General features: G+C 39.0%; 1 protein-coding gene across 9 annotated transcripts in view; it reads left to right on the forward strand.

Annotated features, from left to right (window-relative positions):
* LOC134213068 (vascular endothelial growth factor receptor 1-like) overlaps window positions 1-23,291 on the forward strand; it is a 141,933-nt gene that overhangs the window by 100,360 nt on the left and 18,282 nt on the right. For 7 of the 9 annotated variants that reach the window (XM_062691603.1, XM_062691605.1, XM_062691601.1 and 4 more), the window contains 3 exons: window positions 14,548-14,711; window positions 14,771-15,112; window positions 21,550-21,697. In XM_062691603.1, the coding sequence (XP_062547587.1) occupies window positions 14,548-14,711; window positions 14,771-15,112; window positions 21,550-21,697 (654 nt within the window). The other 2 variants (XM_062691608.1, XM_062691610.1) reach the window with 2 other exon arrangements.

Consider the following 23,291-nt stretch of genomic DNA (forward strand, 5'->3'; position numbering starts at 1 on the left):
CAATTACCTCACACTACTTGGCAAGCACCGTTGTTGATCAACATGTGCGAGCTGCTGAAACGTGCACTCCAAGAATAGATGGTAAACCCCAACCACTATTTACTTGGATCGAAGTGTAATTTGAACCAGCTCTGATCAATCATGGAGTAGCATCCATTGATATGTCTAAGTTAAGCTAAGCTAAGCTTTAAAGTGCTCTGCTTCGATGTATGGATAATTGAAAGGGGACATTATTATCTCGACAAAATTTTGTATCAATTCTTAATTTAAATTCTAAAAATTTTCTTAATTTAAAAAACCAATTTTTTTTTTCAGTGTAGGCTTAAGTTGGAATTTTTCAAATATTTTTAATCGAAATTTTGACTGGTTTTGCGATAGTCACCCATACAACACTTTTTTGAAGGACTTGTCCTTTTTCCAAAAAAATCTTTAAAAAAAAAGTTTGGCTCTTTCCAAAACAAGGTCCAAAATAATTTTGGAAAAAAATAGTATGCAAAGTAATTTTTTAGTGATAAAGTCTTTATGCTCTAATGCGTTTGAATTTACTTATCTAGGGGAACTTTTCAGCACTTCAGTTCCCATGTTCAACCCATCAAAAACAAATCATTGTAAAGGAATTTGATATGTTTTTTTATTATTGGATATGGCTTGATCCATTTGCTTATCAAACATATTTTAGCGTTCCCAATTTCTGAGGATAGGTAATATTTAAATCATATTTGTTCAACATTAAGATGCATATCTTATGTATTCCAGATACAAGAAGTTCAATTCCATCAGTTTTAAGAAACGAATATTGATGTCTTTACATGAGTGATCCCCATTCAGTAGAAGGTACCGAATCACGCAAGAAAACACGACTGCATTTCATATTTGTTTGTAAACAAAGAAGCGGAACTGAACGATCAGTCAAAAGAAAAGTGAAAAAGTGATTTCAATAAAAGTTGAACAACTTTGTTCCGCACCGTTCTCGGGTCATTCTCTGGAGGAAATACTTTTATCACACTGTCATTATCGTCTGTCGTCGAGCTTCTTTCATTTCCGTTTTCTTCTTCCAGCAGCCAGTCAAACTCTCCACAATAAAGTAGAATTTAAAAAAATACTATGTATAGAGTGACAGCAACCCGAATAAAAAAAGTGATTGAGAAAAACAATATGTAAATGTAAAATGTAATGTAAAAAAAATAAGTTCACTATAGATTGTAATGATCATAAGAAAGAGAATAACATTACGACGTACTGTATAATGAACCAATCAATGAATAGTATTGGAAGTTTTTAAATAGACAATACTGGAATAAATGGGAAGGAAATGAAAATTTTCTTGTATGCCCTCGATTATTTACTGTTAATTCGAATTTGTGTCAGATTTGCTTCTTCCAAAGCAAATTTGACATCTTAAAACAATTTTGTACTCACCAAAATTTTCAAATGTGTTATTTATGACTTTTTATTGCTTCCATTTTGATTTCATCATTTGAATTTTTTTATTTCTTTGGAACGTTTATATTTTGCTGCTTCTATTCTGTCTTGGAAGAATGTTCATAATCCGGAACGACCTTCCACAAAACCCTACTTCAAGTACTTACCCGTACATACACATGTAACTACATCACAATAAGTGTGCCATTTCTGCATGGGCAATCGAGCTTGAAATGGGTGTGTTCATGTAACATATGCTGCTACACGAGTTTTTGATTAGGACAAAATATCATTGCTTTTTAACTACAGAGATTTATTGCGAACATAAGGGTGTCTAGAAAGTGTTGTTATCCTAAGTCTTAAATATTCTTCTTTTCACATTTATTCCGGCAGCAGTAGTTACTCATGAAAATCTCCGAAGACGAAATATCGATGAATAGCACGGAAATTGTTCTAAAAAAATTGCAAGCATTCAAGTTGCTCCTCTATTTACGTTAAATGTTTCCGCAAATATTGCCATTTAGGGAAAAATAGTTTCATTCTACCGCATATGTAAAGACAAATGATTTCGTTGTAAAAGATATGGAGACCAATCATGGTTGGCAAAGTGTACGATGAAACTGAAACCACGGAATGTGATCGCGTGCCTCCTTCGGCAGTCAACAAAGCGGATTACAAGAATTGAATGCGGTTTCATTGGCTGACAAGGAGGACCCAGATGTCGACGGGAACAAAAGGTTTTATTCTTGTCTCTGAGGAGTAAAGTTCGGAAGAAGAAAATAGAAAGATTGATTGCTTTGTAGATTCTGGCTCCCCGCATTGCCGCAAGAACTTATACTCGATTCAAATGAATTGATTAGTTACTCACGATGAAGTGTAGATAGAGCATTAATAATAAATGTAAAGGAAAATGGTTGACACGATATAAAACGTTAGATATTATATGATGTGGCAGAATTTTGCATTAAATAGCATACCAAATAGATGTATGAATAAAAACAATACACACTGTTCTAAGCACTATGCACTTTTCATTATTTTTTCACATGAGTTTATATTAGTATCCTCTTGAAGAAAGTCTTTTGCACGTTTACGCTACACAATTCTCGCTAACGATCAGTGGCGTAGCGGGGTTCTCATTCAACTTAAAATTTCGATATTATTTTTAAAACGACCTACAGCACTAAATCTTATTTGTGGAACCTTTTTCATAAATTGATGCAATCTTATTCACAAATTAATTCATATTGAAAACTAGAAACATCTTGAATTTGACCACGAGATAGTAGCTATTCGGTTAATCATCTTATAGCTCTCATATTGATTTCTTGAAATACTAATTTTCGTATTTTTAACAAATATGTTATCACTGCAAATTTTTCATTATTATGATTTAAATCGAAAATACCCAATTACATTATTGCTCCATTTTATTGCTTCGAATTGAACACATAACGTGTTTTCTTTATTACCAACATTTTTGCCTTTCTCGTATACTAAGTATACGGTAAAGGCTATATGATCGCTCCAAAAACAAACTTTTTATAGAAGGCCCGGAGACCCATAGTGTTATATACCAATCGACTCAGTTCGACGAATTGAGGTGATGTCTGTGTGTGTGTGTGTGTATGTGTGTATGTGTGTGTATGTGTGTGTGTGTGTGTGTGTGTGCGCAAAACTACTCAAAAAATTTCACTCATTTTTCGGGAACTTATCCTCGACCGATTTGCTCGCAACAAGTTGCATTCGACGCAGAATCCTGTCTCATTGTTTCCTATTTGAAATTGGCCTGATCGTACTATGGGATCGAAAGTTATGGCCAAAATACAAATTCATACGAAAAAATCGCGTAACAAAATGTCTCAACCGATTTGATCGCATTAAATTGCATTCGACGCAGAATGTCTCATTGATTCTTATTATAAAATTAATTATTATTATAAAATTGGCCAAATCGGACTATGGGCTTAGAAGTTATGGTAAAATTACTATTGTGAAAAAGAGTTCAAAGAAGTCTAGCTCACTTTTTTTAGCACTTAGACTTCATCTATTCCCCAAGCAGCACAAGTTGACCAAATCTGGTTGCAGTAACCATATTGTGACTGAATCCGGTCATATATAAGTTACTGTGATTGATGTGCAATATGTGTGCTTCTCAGGTCTCTCGCATCAGATTGCATTCGACGCAGAAGCTTGTCCCATTGTTTCCTATAGAAACTTGGCCGGATCGTACAATTGGGTCAAAAGTTATGGCGAAAATACTAATTTTAAAACTACAAAATAAACTGCCATTTTTTGCTTCTATGCTAATCCGATTTGTTTGCAACAAATTGCGTTTGGCGAGAATTTTTTTTATGCATATAAACAAATATGAAAAATAAGACCAATCCACATATTGGTATTATTTTAGATTTTTCCAAACCTTTTGAACGAACGAGAAAGGCACCATCACCGCTAGGTGGATTAATCTGGGTTTTTTTATCGGAATGTTCCATAAACCTTATATTACTACGCCAATGAGCATTTATAACCTGACCCATAACCTGTCCCTCTATGTATGAATGTCTCATACGAATAGCGACTCAAGCAAACATAAGGTTGTTATGCTTGTACATATGATAGCACTAGATGGCTTGATAGAACAATCTTCTCGAAGCGCAAGCACATCTTATTTGCATAAAATTACCTGCTTACTGCACGCTGCGCTTTCAAACGCACGGCTCGCCAAGGTACATAAACCATTGCCAACCTGAAGTCCTAGATTTCTGTCGAGGCTTTATTTTCAACGGAATCGTAGTTTTTTTTTTTTTTGCTTTATCTCACGGAGGTTCACTTACCTACAGTTCACTATCCTTCGCATCGTTCTATCGGCATCGTCCTATCTTCAAACAAGGAGGTATGCAAACAGAGGAAGAATACTAAATTGCGGTGGCAAGCTCCTGTTGCCTGTTGGATAGATTATAACTAGCTGGGATGGAGTTTTGCCACTGCGGAGGTGGTTTATCATGGTGAAATAGAAGATTTACTGGAACGACGCGACGCGACGTGTTGGTGCGGTTAAAGAGTATCGGCGGTTGGTAATCAAACTTGGATGATTGATACGGGAAAAGATACGGTCGAGGTGTCAATGATAGTTTTATAGCTTGACGTTTAAGAATTCACCATCAGGCTACAAAATTACACACTATTTCTAGGTTTAAAATAGAATATAATGCTTTCTATCTGACTTTGAAGGAATAAGAATGGATAAAATTTTCCATTGAATTTAAACGCTTTCAAAGAGGGGGTTATCTATGGAAAAATGTTCAGTTTTATTGCTTTTTATATTTCTTTATGGAAATTTTAATATTTTTTAATTTCTATTTATTGATTTATTTTTTATTTTTTTTTGAAAACAAAAAATATTTTGTGGAAAATTTAGTAATTGTATTTAGTAATTGTTGCTAGAATTAATTTATTTATGGAAATTTTTTCGTAGAAATTCTTCTTTATAATTGCAATTTTTGCTTTTAAAGGTGCTAATTTATTTTTGTTTTGCAAAAAAATCTTGATTCTTGGTGAAAAATTTGTATTATTTGTGGACATTTTAAATTTATTTATTGCTCATACCCTGATTTCTTTATTGGCAATTTCCTATTTGTCATGGAAAATTTATATTTTTTTAGGGTGAGGTTTCATTATAGTCGAGGTGAAACTGTCTCAACCAGAACTATTCAAAACACCATATTGCATGAAAAGGTCGTTACTGATTCCGTTGTCCTCAAATGCTAAGGAATCGAATTCCACTGTATTGAAGGAGTGGATCATTTTGAGTGTCACTCACAAAGGCATATTGATCCGATGTGAACAATATTTCAGGAATTTCTCAGCCAAATATAGATGCTCATATATTTAGAATAATAACATATGCATGTATAGGCCGTTCTGATAATTACAAATAAAGTAAGAAACAGTCGGCAATTGGAATGGCGTTTGATATTTCATGAAAATGTCGATTCCTCTTATAGATTACATCCTACTCTTCCACATTATATACAGTGAACTCTCCCCTACTCGAAATTGAAGGGACCATCGAGGGAGGGAACGAGATAGGGAACACATTTATATGGTCGAATAATTTAAATGTGTTTCCTTAGTAAGTGAGAAGTTCGAAGTGAATAATGAACAGCTAGCACTGAGAATGTTCGAAGTTCGAAATGAGTACAGAGTGGTGAGAAGTGCGTACTGAAAACGGAAGCGAGTATTGAGTAGTGAGATGTATGCAGTAACACGAGAGTAGTGGAAAGTTAGATAAAAGAAGTGAGAAATGAGTGGTGAGAAATAAAGAAAGAAATAAAGGGTGAGCAGTGAGAGATAATAATTAGGTAGTGAGAAGCGAGATGTTGAGAAGTGAGAAGTGAGTGGAGATATATTAGATAGAAAGTAGAAGGAAGACACAAGAAGGAAGAAGAAGAAAATAAAAGAAGAGAAAGTATCTCGTTCCTTACTTCTCGTTCCTCGGTTCTCAATTCTTACTACTCCCTTCTCACTCCTCATTTCTCACTACTCACTTCTTACATCTCTAAGCATTCTCTTATCACTTTTCACTTCTCACTTCTCACCTCTCATTTTTCACTTTTCACTTCTCACTTATAACTTCTTATTTCTCACTTCTGACTTCTCATTTCCCACTTATTACCTTTCACTTCTCACTTATCACTTCTCACCACTACTACAAATTTCTCACTTATTACCTTTCACTTCTCACTATCACTACAAATTTCTCACTTATCATTTCTCATTTACTTTATTTCAAACTTCACTTTTTAACTTTTCATTTTTCACTTCTCACTATTCATCTCACACTTCTCAGTTCACACATCTCACTTTTCTCTTCGTACTTCTTACTTCTCATTTTTCACTTTTCACTTCTCAATTATACCATCTTATATCTTACTCTTACTCATTTCTCACTTCTTACTTTTCACTTCTCATTACTCACTTCGCCCTTCGAAGCCTGCGGCCTCTAAATATTATCTTCGCTTGACGTTTTTCCGGAATACGAACAATGTGACCAGCCCACCGTATTCTGCCATGTTGTATAAGCTTAATAATATCCAGCCCTTTGTACACCTGGTACAACTCGCGATTCATGCGACGCCTCCAGATACCGTTCTCCTGTTTACCGCCGGGTATTGTCCACAGCACCTTTCGCAGCACCAAGCCTCTTCCACCGCACGGCGATCAATCCTGATAATATCGATATCGTCCGCAAATCCCAGGAGCATATGCGATCTTGTGATAATGGTACCGCTTCTTTGCACACCAGTTCTCCTAATCGCTCCCTCGAGCGCTATATTGAACAGTAGATTCGAGAGTGCATCACCCTGCTTTAATCCATCTAAGGTAACAAATGACGTCGATATTTCATCCACCACCCTTACACTTGATTTCGATCCGTCCAACGTTATACGAATCAGCCGTATCAGTTTCGCCGGAAAACCATGTTCAAGCATAATTTCGTTTCACTGAATCGTACGCCGCCGCCTTGAAATCAATAAAGTGCCGGAAAAATTCACCCGATGTTCGTTCAAAATAGGGCCAATCTTAAAAACAGCACTTTTTCGATTTTTGTTTTCGATTTTAAACATAGTTAGAGTTAAAGGCTTTCAAAAATATGGGTTCTTTGGGAAAATTGACCCTAAATAAGCCAAAGAATGAACTAAGACAATAAATTTATTTATTTATTATCAGACTAAGGCCGGAGTGGCCTGTGCTGCATATAAAAGTCTTCTCCATTCAGCTCGGTCCATGGCTGCACTTCGCCAACCACGCAGTCTGCGGAGGATCCGCAAATCGTCCTCCACCTGATCGATCCACCTTGCCCGCTGTGCACCTCGCCTTCTTGTTCCCGTCGGATCGTTGTCGAGAACCATTTTCACCTGATTACTGTCCGACATTCTGGCTACGTGCCCGGCCCACCACAGTCTTCCGATTTTCGCGGTGTGAACGATGGATGGTTGTCCCTACAGCTGATGCAACTCGTGGTTCATTCGCCTCCTCCACGTACCGTCCGCCATCTGCACCCCACCATAGATGGTACGCAACACTTTCCTTTCAAAAACTCCCAGTGCGCGTTGGTCCTCCACGAGCATCGTCCAGGTCTCGTGCCCGTAGAGAACTACCGGTTTTATAAGCGTTTTGTAGATAGTCAGTTTGGTACGGCGGTGAACTCTATTCGATCGGAGCGTCTTACGGAGTCCAAAGTACGTACGATTTCCAGCCACTATGCGCCTCCAAATTTCTCTGCTGGTATCGTTATCGGCGGTCGTCAGTGAGCCCAAGTACACGAATTCTTCTACCACCTCGATTTCGTCACCACCGATAGAAACTCGTGGTGGGTAGCTCACATTGACCTCTCTTGAGCCTCTTCCTATCATGTACTTCGTCTTCGACGTATTGATGACTAGTCCAATCCGTTTAGCCTCGCTTTTCAGTCTGATGTAGGCTTCCTCCATCCTCTCAAAGTTACGTGCCATGATATCAATATCGTCGGCGAAACCAAATAACTGGACGGACTTCGTGAAAATCGTATTACTCGTGTCAATCCCTGCCCTTCGTATTACTCCCTCCAAAGCGATGTTGAATAGCAGACACGAAAGACCATCACCTTGCCGTAACCCACTACGCGTTTCGAAGGGACTCGAGAATGCCCCTGAAACTCGAACTACGCACATCACCCGATCCATCGTCGCCTTGATCAACCGTATCAGTTTATCCGGAAATCCGTTTTCGTGCATTAGCTGCCATAGCTGGTCCCGATCGATTGTATCATATGCGGCTTTTAAGTCGATAAATAGATGATGTGTGGGCACGTTGTATTCGCGGCATTTCTGCAATACCTGACGTATGGCGAACACCTGGTCTGTGGTAGAGTGTTCACCCATAAATCCCGCCTGGTACTGCCCCACGAACTCTCTTGCAATTGGTGTTAGTCGGCGGCATAAAATCTAGGAGCGTACCTTGTAGGCGGCGTTCAGCAATGGGATTGCGCGGTAGTTGTTACAATCCAGCTTATCGCCCTTTTTGTAGATGGGACACACGACACCTTCCATCCACTCCTGCGGCAGAACCTCATCCTCCCAAACCTTGGTAATCACCCAGTGCAGCGCTCTAGCCAGTGCCTCACCACCGTGTTTAAACAGCTCTACTGGTAGTTGGTCAACTCCAGGGGCTTTGTTGTTTTTCAGCCGGCCGATCTCCTCCTGGATTTCCTGGAGATTCAGAGCCGGAAGTCGCATGTCCTGCGCGCGTGCTCCTAGGTTCATTACCATACCGCCACCGTTGTCTGCCATATCGCCATTCAGGTGCTCTTCGTAGTGCTGCCGCCACCTTTGGATCACCTCACGCTCGTTTGTAAGAAGGTTCCGTTTATGTCCTTACACATATCGGGCTGTGGCACGTGGCCCTTACGTGAACGGTTCAACTTCTCATAGAACTTTCGTGCGTTATTAGCGCGGTACAGTTCCTCCGTCTCTTCACGGTCTCGATCTTCCTGCTGGCGCTTTTCCTCCGGAAAATCGAGTTTTGTCTGTTCCGCACCCGTTTGTATCGTGCCTCGTTCGCCCTCGTGCGGTGTTGCAGCAATCTCGCCCATGCTGCATTCTTCTCCTCAACTAACTGCTCACATTCGCCGTCATACCAGTCGTTTCTCTGATCCGGAGCCACCGTGCCTAGTGCAGCGGTTGCGGTGCTTCCAATGGCGGATCGAATATCTCTCCAGCCATCTTCAAGAGATGCTGCACCTAGCTGCTCTTCCGTTGGGAGTAGTCTTGGGCTAGCCTACCGTCTTGTAGCCGCCCAATGCTTAACCGCGGCGGACGACTCCGACGCGTGTTGATCACCGTCGAGAGTTTTGAGCGCAGGCATACTGCAACGAGGTAGTGGTCGGAATCAATAATCGCATTGCGGTAAGTGCGTACGTTCGTGATGTTGGAGTTGAATTTAGCGTCGATTAGAACGTGGTCGATTTGGCTTTCCGTTACTTGATTAGGTGATTTCCATGTGGCCTTGTGGATATTCTTGCGGGGGAAGAAAGTGCTTCGGACTACAATTCCGCGGGAGGCGGCAAAGTATATGCATCGTTGGCCGTTGTCGTTCGATACGGTATGCAGACTATCCGGTCCGATGACCGGTCTATACATTTCCTCCCTTCCTACCTGAGCGTTCATGTCACCGATGACGATTTTGACGTCCCGCAGTGGGCATCCATCGTATGTCTGCTCCAGCTGCGCATAGAACGCTTCTTTCTCGTCGTCGGATCTCCCTTCGTGTGGGCAGTGCACGTTGATGATGCTGTAGTTGAAGAAACGGCCTTTTATCCTCAGCTTGCACATCCTTGCGTTGATTTGCTGCCACCACCACTAAGACAATAAAACGAGATACAATTTTTGACAGGAAAAGTCAATTACAATCAAATCAGCTCAAAATTTTGAATCACTATTGAAATAGCAAATGTTATCGTTCAAGCAAATGGGACCAAAAAAGTCAAATATATAAATAGTGTGTGATTTGAATGATAGAATCTCGGTTGCCTTATTCATCTGTTATGCTTGTTCAAATAATGAATACGACATGAATATAAATAAAAATAATCCCCAAATCATTTGATTCAACGGTCCTTGTCATGCCAGCTATAATATTCAATATGTTACGGAGAAGTTTTGTATAAGTCATTCTATGTTCCTCATTCTAGGGCCCTCCTTAGCCGTGCGGTAAGACGCGCGGCTACAAAGCAAGACCATGCTGAGGGTGGCTGGGTTCGATTCCCGGCAATTTTCGGATTGGAAATTGTCTCGACTTCCCTGGGCATAAAAGTATCATCGTGTTAGCCTCATGATATACGAATGCAAAAATGGTAAATTGGCTTAGAAACCTCGCAGTTAATAACTGTGGAAGTGCTTAATGAACACTAAGCTGCGAGGCGGCTCTGTCCCAGTATGGGAATGTAATGCCAAGAAGAAGAAGAAGAAGATGTTCCTCAAATTATGGAACATCCACAATAGACTGGCCCAGGAAACAAAATGTTGTCGAATTCCACGGGGCACCCCCCAGGATTGTGTCTTTTGGTGAGAAAATCAATCTCTGAAAATTTCAGCTCAATCGGTTGGTGCATAAGCTGGCGCAATTGATTTGAAGTTTGTATGGGGATTTCAACCAAAATATATAGGAAAATACACCTTCGTCACTCATTCGATTTAAAAATGGTTTCTGATCGTTCGATTGAGCTCAGCATTGCAAAAAGGGCAGTTAATATATTACAGAACAATTTCACAGAACATTGTACTATGATTAAATGAACTTTTACTTAGCTTTCGGCTGATGTATTGAGAGCTGGATATTGCAATTTTGGATTTATTGATCGAATCGCATCAGCCAAAAACTATATAAAAGTTCATTTAATCATCATACAATGTTCTGTGAAATTGTTCTGTAACATACCAATTGCCGTTTTTAAAATTCTGAGCTCAATCGAACGATCAGAAACAATTTTCATATCGAATGAGTGACGGAGGTGTATTTTCCTATATATTTTGGCTGAAATCCCCAAACAAACTTCAAATCAATTGCGCCAGCTTATGCATCAACCGATTGAGCTGAAATTTTCAAAGATTGATTTTCTCACCAAAAGACACAATCCTGGGGGGTGCCCCGTGGAATTCGACAACATTTTTTTCTCCCCATACTAAGTTGGGCCAGTCTAATCCACAATTATGCAATATTTTTGACAAAAAGTTGCATTTGAAAAGAATTATTTTATTTGAATGACAAACGAACAACGTTTATTGTAAATATTTAGTTACATTTTAATCCTGTATAATTTTGACTCGAAACAGAATAATTATTTCCACAAATATGAGACAATTCAGTTCTTAGTACCAACATTGTCTATTGCTGGCCAGAATAGTGTGTTACAGTTTAGCTCAAGCTCAAACATTAGAACTTGAAACTCTTTATAGGTAGAATCATTTTGATGGAAAAGTTATGAATCATGCTTATATCCAATACTAAGAGTTTTCATATGTTTTTGAAAAGTTTTCAGCGTGATTACGTATTTCGGATTAATAGACATAAACAAAATCCCAACAACAAAAATTCATATGAAAAAAAACTAAAATTGATAGATTCTCGGATGCCAGGAGATGATTTTGGAAGTAAGATTCTTCAATCTTATAATTAGAAAAAGGCATTACAAGAATTACAAGAACCTTAATAAACAAAAAATACGCATTTGTGAGGTTTCAGACAGACCAAAAAATACTAAGCACATTCCAAACTAAAACGTTAGAAAAACAACTTATCGCAACTTCTTGCAAAACAAAATAGTGACTAATAGAAAGCTATTGCTTTAAGCTTTGTAATGAGCATAGAATCATTACGGGTACTCATCGGCGCCTATGCTTTGGGACTTCAACCAAAAAAATGTGAGTATTCAAAATAAATTTGTACATAAAGATAACTTAATTTGAGTTCTGTCACCTATATTTGACATAGACATACTATTTAAGTCCCTGATAATGTAGTCTTGAAATAATATTGATGTTAGCGATGTAATTGAAGCCGTACGATGCTTATCTAAACGCTTTGTCAAACAGCGTTTTTAATTGGAAATCAACACTCATGTTCAATTTAAAATGATTGTTACGTCATAACCTTAACAGAACTTCGTCAAACAAAACGAATTTGAACCACATAAGTATTTTATAAAATGAAAAAAATATAATTCCGACCAAAATACGAATTTCGATTTTTTAGGTCTTGGCTGCCCTCGAATCGAATTATTGTGCTTTGTAGCCGCGGCGTCTTACCGCTAGACTAAGGTGGTCTCCCTAGCAACAATAGTATTGTTCAATTCAAAAGTTCGTTTCTAATGCGTCATTTTCATTGGCGTAACTACCTCCGATGCCTAGGGGGGGCTATAGCCCCTTTATATTTCTTCTCGAAGTTGACCCTCTTTTTGAAAATTCTCATCTCATCAAGTTATCAGCGATAATGTGACAAATGCAGTTCAACCACCTAAGGCAATTGCGGATCCGTCACACTCATTCACAACTCACAGTCTATGTTTAATTACGCTCGACTAGCGTCAGGCAGTGGATATATTTGCATACTTCATAAATATTCTATCTATCTCAAATGAAAAAAAGTAGTGCAACTTTCCATGGATTCCGCCGAGAATCTTCCAAGAATTCTGATGAGAATCCTTTAATGATCCTGACTGGAATGTTCCAGGGACTCCGACAAGAATTTCTAGATATTTATTTCAACATGAATCCTTCAAGAATACCGATGGGAGCCTCCAGGGATCATGAAGGGAATCAACCAGAGATTTCGGAGGGAATGTTTCAGGAATTCCAACGAAAAAATTTCAAGGATTGCGACGAGAATGTACCAGGGATCCTTCACCCTCCAGGAATTTCGACGGGAATTTGAAGAGGAATATTCCAGGGATTTCGTCAAAAACCCTCCAGGAATTCTAATATGATGGCTCCAGGTATTTCATGAGCAATGTTCCATGGATGAAGACGCATACCGTCGAAGGATTCCGAAGCAATCCGTCGAAGGACTTCGAAGCAAATCGTTGAGCGACTCCGAATTAATCCTTCAGTTATTTCGAAAAGAATCCTCCAGCGATCCCTAAGGGAATCCTCCAAGGATGTTGAAGCAAATCGTTGAGGGATTCCGATGCAAATCATCAAAAGATTTCGAAGCAATTCGTCGAATGGTTCCAGAAAAATTCGTTAAGGGACTCTAAACAAAATCTATGAGAAATTCTGAAGCAAACCGTCGATGTATTCCGAAACGAATCGTCGAATGATTCTGAAGCAATTCTTCGCGGGATTCCGAAGCTAATCGCCAGCCGGATTCCTTATCGTCTAGAGATCCCAACGCAGATCAATTGCAAAACGTCGAGAGACTCCGAATTAAACCTGCAAAGGATTACGAAGCAAATCGCCGAAGGATTCTGATTTGTCAAGCAATTCCTAAACCAATCTTAAAACGAATCTGGAGATATTCCGGAGCAAATCAACGAGAGATTCTAAAGGAAATCCTCTATGGATTTTAAAGGGTATTTTTCATAGATTCCCAAGGGTATTGCTTAACAATACTGGAAAGAATCCAGTAGGAATTCTTCTGGATTACGATTGGAATACTTCAATGAATCCGAAAAGAATTCTTTAGAGATTGAAGTGAGAATTCTTCTCAGATTCTGATGAGAATCCATCTCGGATGCTGATGGGAATCTTTCTCAGAATTCAGAAACGAGCTAATTTTTCTTCCACTTATTTCATTAAGTATGATAGATTGAATATGAGAGATAACTCTTTAGTCTTCAAACTTTTTCGGTATTTCATTATGAAACTGATATCATTGCTAACTAACTTATCAAATCCTAGGGGGGCTAATTTTTTTCTAGGGAGGGGAGTGAGAGCCCCTCCTAGCCCCCCTTATTTATGCCAATGAGTCATTTTATTCGGTTTTTAATGAATGACAATGTGTAATATATGCTTCCAAGAAGGTCAATAAATAACTAATTAATCGTCTTCTGAGTCAGAAGTTCTGACAAGCATGCAAACAAATGTATGTCTTCAAACCACATACCATCACTGGCATGCAGTTAACCGCAGACGTGCATTAGATGTAGCGGAAGCGATACTTGGCGGACAAAGTTTCATGGTAGTGAGAAACGCCAGCACCGTTGCCATGAAAAATGATAAAATTCCTTCCATCTATTGACGAATGCCAATATCACCGTACAGTTTTGAATACAAATTAGCGCTCACCAAAATCTTGTAGCAATACTTTGGAACAATATGTAGAGTAAAGACATCATGGCATTCACAATTAGATGTTTGAGTTAAACTATGAAGCTCTTGCTGCCAATTTAGTCAAATCGACCTTGTGTATTGAAACAATGAATCAACCAAATTTGCTTTTCCATAAGCATATGGCGCTACCTACGGCATGCATAATTAATGTACTCAACTAGTGAAACTGATAAACCATTTCCAGTACTATAGTGCATACAGATATATAAAAATTTAATAATCGATTTTTTCTTCATCTCTATCTCTTCCATTACAGCTAGTGAAGCGAACGACATGTATCGCGACCTACTTAGCCAGAACGGTGCCCCCGAAATCGAATCGTACGAACCGGAGGTGGAACTGGCAGCAGGCATCACTTACGAGATGACCTGCAAAGCCAGCGAACCCATCCGATGGCTCATCAAACGCACAGAACAAGAGGTATGTAATTTTTTACAGGGTTAGACGCATATTATTATTACACTGTATCTCCACTATAGGATATTGAGGCACCTTTAATCGCGACCGAATCTATCACCACAGACGATAAGAACAAACCGTTCGGTATCAAGGTGACGATTCCCGAGACTTCGGCCGAAGTCGTTGGTCGGTACTATTGTATCTACGAGTCAGTCGACAACTTGGACCCTGACGTTAACTTGGAAGACCAGGAAGCTGAGTACAAAGCAACCAGCACATATATCTTTGTCAAGGATCCCAAGAGCCCACTTGTTCCAGTAACCCATCTCGTAGTCTCCGCCCAACAGTACGAGGATGTCGTTATACCTTGTAAGCCATCGTCCAAGGACGTCATGGTCGAATTGGTCAAAGATGAACAGGAGGTAATTCTAATTTCCTTATAGCTCCATTTTCAGATCTTATCTTTCTACAGGCTTTCATATTTCTGCCTTACCTAAATGCTGTCCGCTGATCTTCCTTCTTCTTTCGCTATTTTAGTACAACAAAACCTATCGGGGCGCACAGTTTGATCCCGCCAAGGGATTCGTATTACGCAACGAAACCAATGAGCTCACGTGGCTACCAATGTACCACTGCTCCCACCGCGAGCACAAACAAAGTCAACCATTCTTTCTCAATTTGCAATGTACGTGGGTCCAAGCGTTGGTAAAATTTAAACCAAGACCCTTCTTTACCCCGATTCAAATAAATCTCGTTCCTCCCCGATTAACAGAACAGTCATTTCGGCAACCACATGCGCCGCAAATGACTTTCCCTCACCTGTGTAGATTCGATGCCGTCAATAACGCCAACTTGTTTATAGGAAGCAGTGTTGACTCATACCTCCATGTACAACCCCCACCCTAGACAGTGTACTCAAGTACCAGCTGGCGAAATGTTTAATTTTTTTTTCCATCCGGCAAAGGTAGAAGTACAGCCAGACGACTAAATTTGTATAGAAGTTACACACATGTTGCTAAGCGTAGTGTAAATAAGATACCATATCGCGGATAATTGAATAAAACAATAAAAGGTTGAAACTCATTGGGAGCTGCACCGAGTAAGTACTTGCGCACGATAATTATAACCTATGCAGTTCGAGAGGTAAGAATGGTCGTTCGATTGTTTATGCAGTTAGAAGTATGTATATTGTGTAGCATTTCGGAACTATCAACACCGTGTATTCCCCAGAAGGTGTGTGCCATCACTTTCTTCTCCGAACTTTTATTGCAGTTATAATAGCAATTATAATAGCATACATAACTTTGGTTGGAAATGTTTTAGACATCTTCAAAAGAAAAATTTATTGTAATTACACAAAAAAATCCTTTCGGAATATGTCCAAAAATTCTTTCAAATTTGCAAGGAATTCATATAAATTTTCAAGGGATGTTGCTCTGCGATTCAACAATAAAAATGTCTAGATATCCAGGCAAAATATTCCTTATTTTTACGAAACTTTATCTGGGATTTTACTATATTTTTTCTCTGTTTCATCACCGGATCTTTTTTGCACATCCTTCTGAATATCCACGGAAGATTCATCTGAATCTCCACGGAAAACCCTTTTGCATTTCGAGAAAAAATTCTTCTAAATCAACACGAAGAATTTCAATATATAATACTGCGGTCTACCTACAGTTAGCCTTGCTAGCAAAGGCGGAGATGGTGAGTTCGGTTCTCGGTGCGGTCTAGGATGTTTTCGAGTGGAAAACATTCCCCACTCGCTTGGCATAGTTTATTCATGGTACTAGCCACACAAGATGCATACTGATGCATTGACGAGTATAGAAATTCTGATGAAATGCTCAAAGAATACTAAGCTGAAAAGCAAGCCAAGTTCCAGTTGTAATGTAAAGACATCGAAAAAGAAGATTACTTTTTAATTTTTTTTGAAAAACTCTTCAGTTTTTCCATAATAAAATCCAAATTTCCATTAAAATACCGCACTTCCCCAGGAAAATATTTGAATCTCTTTCAAAATTCTTAGAATTTCTATTTCCGATAGGAAATCATTGGAATTTCCGATGGAAAATTCTCGGAATTTTGGAAGGGAAAATTTCGTACTTTCCGTTGAGAAATTCTCGAAATCTCCGTTGGTAAATTCTCGGAATTTCCATTGGGGAATTCTCGGACTTTCCGTTGGGGAATTCTCGGCATTTCCGTTGGGAAATACTCGAAATTTCCGTTGGAAAGTTCACAGAATTTCCGGTGGCAAATTCTCGGGATATCCATTGGGAAATTCTCGGAACTTTCTATGGAAAATCTCAGAATATTCCTTCGGAAATTCTCGGAATTTCCGTAGGAATTTTTTTTTAACCGAAAATGGTGAAATTTTTTTGGGAATTTCCGTTGGGAAACTCTTGGAATTTTTGCTGGGATATTTTCGGAATCTCCGTTGGGAAATGCTTGGAATTTTTGTTTGGATATTTTCGGAATCTCCGTTGGGAAATTCTTGGAACTTCCGTTGAGAAATTCTTGGAACTTTCGTTGGGAAATTCTTGGATTTTCCGTTGGGAAATTCTCGGAATTTCCGTTGGGTGATTCTCGGAATTTCCGGTGGAAAATTCTCGGAAATTCCGTTGGGAAATTCTCGGAATTTCCGTTGGGAAATTCTCGGAATTTCCGTTGGGAAATTCTCGGAATTTCCGTTGGGAAATTCTCGGAATTTCCGTTGGGAAATTCTCGGAATTTCCGTTGGGAAATTCTCGGAATTTCCGTTGGGAAATTCTCGGAATTTCCGTTGGGAAATTCTCGGAATTTCCATTGGGAAATTCTCGGAATTTCCGTTGGAAAATTCTCTGATATTCCGTTGGGAAATTCTCTGAATTTCCGTTGGGAAATTCTCGGAATTTCCGTTGGGAAGTTCTAGGAAATTCTGTTGGGAAATTCTAGGAATTTCCGATAGGAAATTCTAGGAATTTCCGTTGGGAAACTCTAGGAATTTCCGTTGGGAATTTCTCGGAATTTCCGTTGGGAAATTCTAGGAATTTCCGTTGGGAAATTCTAGGAATTTCCGTTGGGAAATTCTAGGAATTTCCGTTGGGAAATTCTCGGAATTTCCGTTGGGAAATTCTCGGAATTTCCGTTGGGAAATTCTCGGAATTTCCGTTGGGAAATTCTCGGAATTTCCGTTGGGAAATTCTCGGAATTTCCGTTGGGAAATTCTCGGAATTTCCGTTGGGAAATTCTCGGAATTTCCGTTGGGAAATTCTCGGAATTTCCGTTGGGAAATTCTTGGAATTTCCGTTGGGAAATTCTTGGAATTTCCGTTGGGAAATTCTTGGAATTTCCGTTGGGAAATTCTTGGAATTTCCGTTGGGAAATTCTCGGAATTTCCGTTGGGAAATTCTCGGAATTTCCGTTGGGAAATTCTCGAACTTCCGTTGGAAATTCTCGGAATTCCCGTTGGGAAATTTTAGTAATTTACGTTGGGAAATTCTCGGAATTTCCGTTGGTAAATTCTCGGAATTCCCGTTCGTGAATTTTCGGAATTCTCGGCATTTCCGTTGGGAAATTCTCGAAATTTCCGTTGGGAAATTCTCGGAATTTCCGTTGGGAAATTCTCTGAATTTCCGTGGGAAAATTTTAGGGAATTTCCGTTGAATTTTTTTTATGAATTTCCGTTGGGAAATTCTCGGAATTTCCGTTGGGAAATTCTCGGAATTTCCGTTGGGAAATTCTCGGAATTTCCGTTGGGAAATTCTCAGAGTTTCCGTTGGGAAATTCTCGGAATTTCCGTTGGGAAATTCTCGGAATTTCCGTTGGGAAATTCTCGGAATTTCCGTTGGGAAATTCTCGGAATTTCCGTTGGGAAATTCTCGGAATTTCCGTTGGGAAATTCTCGGAATTTCCGTTGGGAAATTCTCGGAATTTCCGTTGGGAAATTCTCAGAATTTCAAATGGGAAATTCTCAGAATTTCCGTTGGAAAATTCTCGGAATTTACGTTGGGAAATTCTCGAAATTTACATTGGGAAATTCTCGGAATTTCCATTGGGAAATCTCGAATTTCCGTTGGGAAATCTCGAATTTCCGTTGGAAATTCTCGAATTTCCGTTGGGAAATTCTCGAATTTCCGTTGAAATTCTCGGAATTTCCGTTGGGAAATCTCGAATTTCCGTTGGGAAATTCTCGGAATTTCCGTTGGAAATTCTCGAATTTCCATTGCGAAATTCTCGGAATTTCCGTTGGGAAACTCTCGAAATTTCCGTTGGGAAATTCTCAGAATATACGTTGGGAAAGTATCGGATTTTCCGTTGGGAAATCCCGGTATTTCCGTTGAGAAATTCTCGGAATTTCTGTTGGAAATCCTCGGAATTTCCGTTAGAAATTCTACAATTTCCGTTGGGAAATTCTAGGAATTTCCATTGGGAAATTCTAGGAATTTCTGTTAGAAATTCTAGGAATTTCTGTTAGGAAATTCTAGGAATTTCCGATGGGAAATTCTAGGATTTTCCGTTGGATAATTCTAGAAATTTCCGTTAAGAAATTCTCGGAATTTCCGTTGGGAAATTCTCGGAATTTCCGTTGGAAAATTTTCGGAATTTCCGTTGGGAAATTCTCGGAATTTCCGTTGGGAAATTCTCGGAATTTCCGTTGGGAAATTCTCGGAATTTCCGTTGGGAAATTCTCGGAATTTCCGTTGGGAAATTCTCGGAATTTCCGATGGGAAATTCTTCGGAATTTCCGTTGGGAAATTCTTGAATTTCCGTTGGGAAATTCTCAGAATTTCCGTTGGGAAATTCTCGGAATTTCCGTTGGGAAATTCTCGGAATTTCCGTTGGGAAATTCTCGGAATTTCCGTTGGGAAATTCTCGGAATTTCCGTTGGGAAATTCTCGGAATTTCCGTTTAAAAATTTCCGTTGGGAAATTCTCGGAATTTCCGTTGGGAAATTCTCGTAATTTCCGTTGGGAAATTCTCGGAATTTCCGTTGGGTCTCGGAATTTCCATTGGGAAATTCTCGGAATTTCCATTGGGAAAATCTCGGAATTTCCATTAGGAAATTCTCGGAATTTCCGTTGAGAAATTCTCGGAATTTCCGTTGGGAAATTCTCGGAATTTCCGTTGAGAAATTCTCGGAATTTCCGTTGGGAAATTCTCAGAATTTCCGCTGGGAAATTTTTAGAATTTCCGTTGGGAAATTCCCGGAATTTCCGTTGGGAAATTCTCGGAATTTCCGTTGGGAAATTCTCGGAATTTCCGTTGGGAAATTCTCGGAATTTCCGTTGGGAAATTCTCGGAATTTCCGTTGGGAAATTCTCGGAATTTCCGTTGAGAAATTCTCGGAATTTCCGTTGGGAAATTCTCAGAATTTCCGCTGGGAAATTTTTAGAATTTCCGTTGGGAAATTCCCGGAATTTCCGTTGTGAAATTCTCGAAAAAATTCCAAGAATTTCCCAACGGAAATTTCGAGAATTTCCCGGAAATCCCAAGAATTTCCCAACAGATATTCCAAGAATTTCCCAACGGAAACTTTTAAAAAAATCCCAACAGAAATTCCAAGAATTTCCCAAAAGAAATTCCAAAAAATTTCCATTGGGAATTCCAAGAATTTACCAACGGAAATTCCAAGATATTTTTGGAATTTCCCAACGTAAGTTCCTAGAATTTCCCAACGAAAATTCCAAGAGCTTTCCAACGGAAATTCCGTGAATTTTCCAACGTAAATTCTGAGAATTTCCCAACATTTATTTGGAGAATATCCCAACAGAAATTCCAAGAATTTCTCAACCGAAACTCAAAGAATGTCCTAACGAAAATTCCAAAAAAATTCCAACGGAAATTCCAAGAATTTCCTAACAGAAATTCTAAAAAAATTCCATCGGGAATTCCAAGAGTTTACCAACAAAAGTTCCAAGAATTTTTTTTTTCGGAAATTCTGAGAATTTTCAAACGGAAATTTCAAGAATTTTCCAGCGCAAATTCTAAGAATTTTGCAACGGAAATTCCGAGAATTTCACTGGAAGCTTTCAAAATAGTACAATTTATCGCAATCCTTGTAAATTATTCTCATGTTCCGGTTGAATTCCTGCTTTGGCATCCTTGAAACCTCATTCTCTTCTTTTCTTTCATACAGATTTGTTTCACATTAACGAAAAATTGTAAGGTTTGCACAATGATTGCATTACAATCTATAAAATTTTGTGTATTTCAAAATGTTATACACAACTGTAATAAAATCTGACACCCGCTGGTTGGGTATGCCGCTGCCAAAATTCGCTCTACTTATAAAAAAATCCCACTATATCGGAACAAGAATCGAACTCGTCAACTCGAAAAATGCAATCTTTTGCTCACAAGACCGTTCCGTAAAATCCACAATTTTAAGCACAACTATATGTTTTCGAAATGCTTCACATATATTTCAATCAATCTAAATTAGCAGAAACCAATTGACTGCATCCTTAATTGAACGAACATTCTCTCGACATCACTACAGCAGTTGTGAGGTCACTTACTATGTCACAGTTCGTGTAAATAGTGTATGAAACTGTAATTACTGATAACAACTTTAAATATAAAGCTCATAATTTAAACATCGACGCGCCACCCCTTCCAAGGTTTCCTTTTCTGTATACACTCTTTGTCTGTCTCTGAACCATTCTACTACTACTCTACCCTCTGCTCTCTATCTATTTAATTACGCGACCTCTGCCTTTACTCTACGACAATCAAACACGTTGCTGATTAATTACCAACTAGTCTGCAATCAGACTCGGTTTCCATACTAGAACCGTACGATGCAGTTTCGCTACCGTTGAACTTTCTCTTATTACTACCGTTGTTCTTAATTACCCCATAATCCAACTCCCAACAGATGCAAATTGACAACTACAGATATTCCGAATCGCTGGGGTTCGTTCTGAGACCGTACCGTCTGGAGGATGGTGGCCACTACATCTGCCGGGCCAAGGATGACCCGAACGGAGCCGTACTCTACATCCAGATGGACGTCATGGAATCCTGTGAGTTGATGTTTCTATCGAATGGAACTAACCACCGCCCGACCAGCATCCAATGCAAGCTAGAAAATGCTCATCGGTTGCCGTTTCCGTTGAACATCACCAGCTGGACCGATGGAAACGACTCATCATCCGTGTTCTCAACCGACGATTACCTCGTGGAAGCACCACCCTCAGTAGCCTATCCATTTTCCGATACAACTAACGCACGAAAATATCGCACGCCTAGAAGTAGTGATCCTGACCTCTCCGCAAACGTGACGACCGATGTAACGATAACAGCCGAGTTTACCGAGCAGTACCCCACTGATAACACTGTAACGGGTGATGAGTCGGAACATCGCAGTACGGCTGCTGGTGGTGACGACGGAAGCGGGAACGATGGAGATAATCGCGATAGGACTAGTACCGAAGGCTTCATCAGCAGCAAGAACAATAATAGGCTTAATCGCTCTTCTGGTGTTGGATCTAGCAGCAAGCTTAGTAGTAATGCAGGGTACATCACCACAGCTGGTTATGGTTCGCTCTCGTTGGGCCCATCCCGTTCACCGTTTCTATCGAGTTCGTTCCGATCTACTGGAAGTCGTAACTATCGTTCTATTTCCTTAGGATTTCCGCACTGTTTGGATGACGCTCAAAGTAGTAAATCGGCCATTATCTAAAAACGAATATAATCCACTTTCAATTAAATCAGGATACAAAAAATATATGTTAAAAAATAATGTTGTAAACTCTTGTTATGACCAAAATAATTCCTTCCTGAATTATGTACGTGGTCAAGTGCATGTGAATTATGAATATCTAATTCCTGGAAATCTAATGATACTATGAATTCATTTTGGCTATCTCAGTCTTAAAACCAATAAACGATGAACGTTCATCATTTATTAATTACATTAGGTAGAGCCAAAATCAATTCATGAAATTTCTAAGCTTTCCAGAATCATGTGCAATTCTTTTTTACTTAGACTAAATTTGAAACATAATTTTAAAAATAACGTCAATTATCTTCACAACGAACTGTTACCAATTCACAATAACTATTTTTTAAAGTTTCCGATTTATTTTTTTATTCATAATTGGATTTACTACTGGGAGCTTGTCCATCCGTTTACATTGCCCTATGCATCTTTATCTGATTTATCCACGTATTCTTGATATGAAATTGATTTTCACACATTTTTGCTTCTCATCACCGATCAACCATCACCACTCATTCATTAACAGCATGCTCTTTTGCTTCTTATAGGTAGTTATTAGTGAAAATACAAAATTAAAAAATCAACAGAAAAATGTTTCAATGACGAATTGCTCGTCATATTTCGAGATTTTTTCGCTCACAATTTGAAGGTTTAGAGCATTCAGCAACATTGAGGATTTCATCAGCTGCTTCAAGATGAATCCGAATTAAATAAGAACTCGATAACTAGATAGAACCGTACCAGTAATAACAGCTATCTGTGTTAGCTTTGAAATTAGTAATAATTGATATTTCTTTTTTCTTTCATAACCCATGAACGATCCAAATTTTCAACACACCCATTCCTCAAACTCCTAACCGCTAAAACCAAACCACCCAACTGACAAAATTCATCAA

Source organism: Armigeres subalbatus, chromosome 2 (assembly GCF_024139115.2).
Source record: "Armigeres subalbatus isolate Guangzhou_Male chromosome 2, GZ_Asu_2, whole genome shotgun sequence".
Taxonomy (NCBI): Eukaryota; Metazoa; Arthropoda; class Insecta; order Diptera; family Culicidae; genus Armigeres; species Armigeres subalbatus.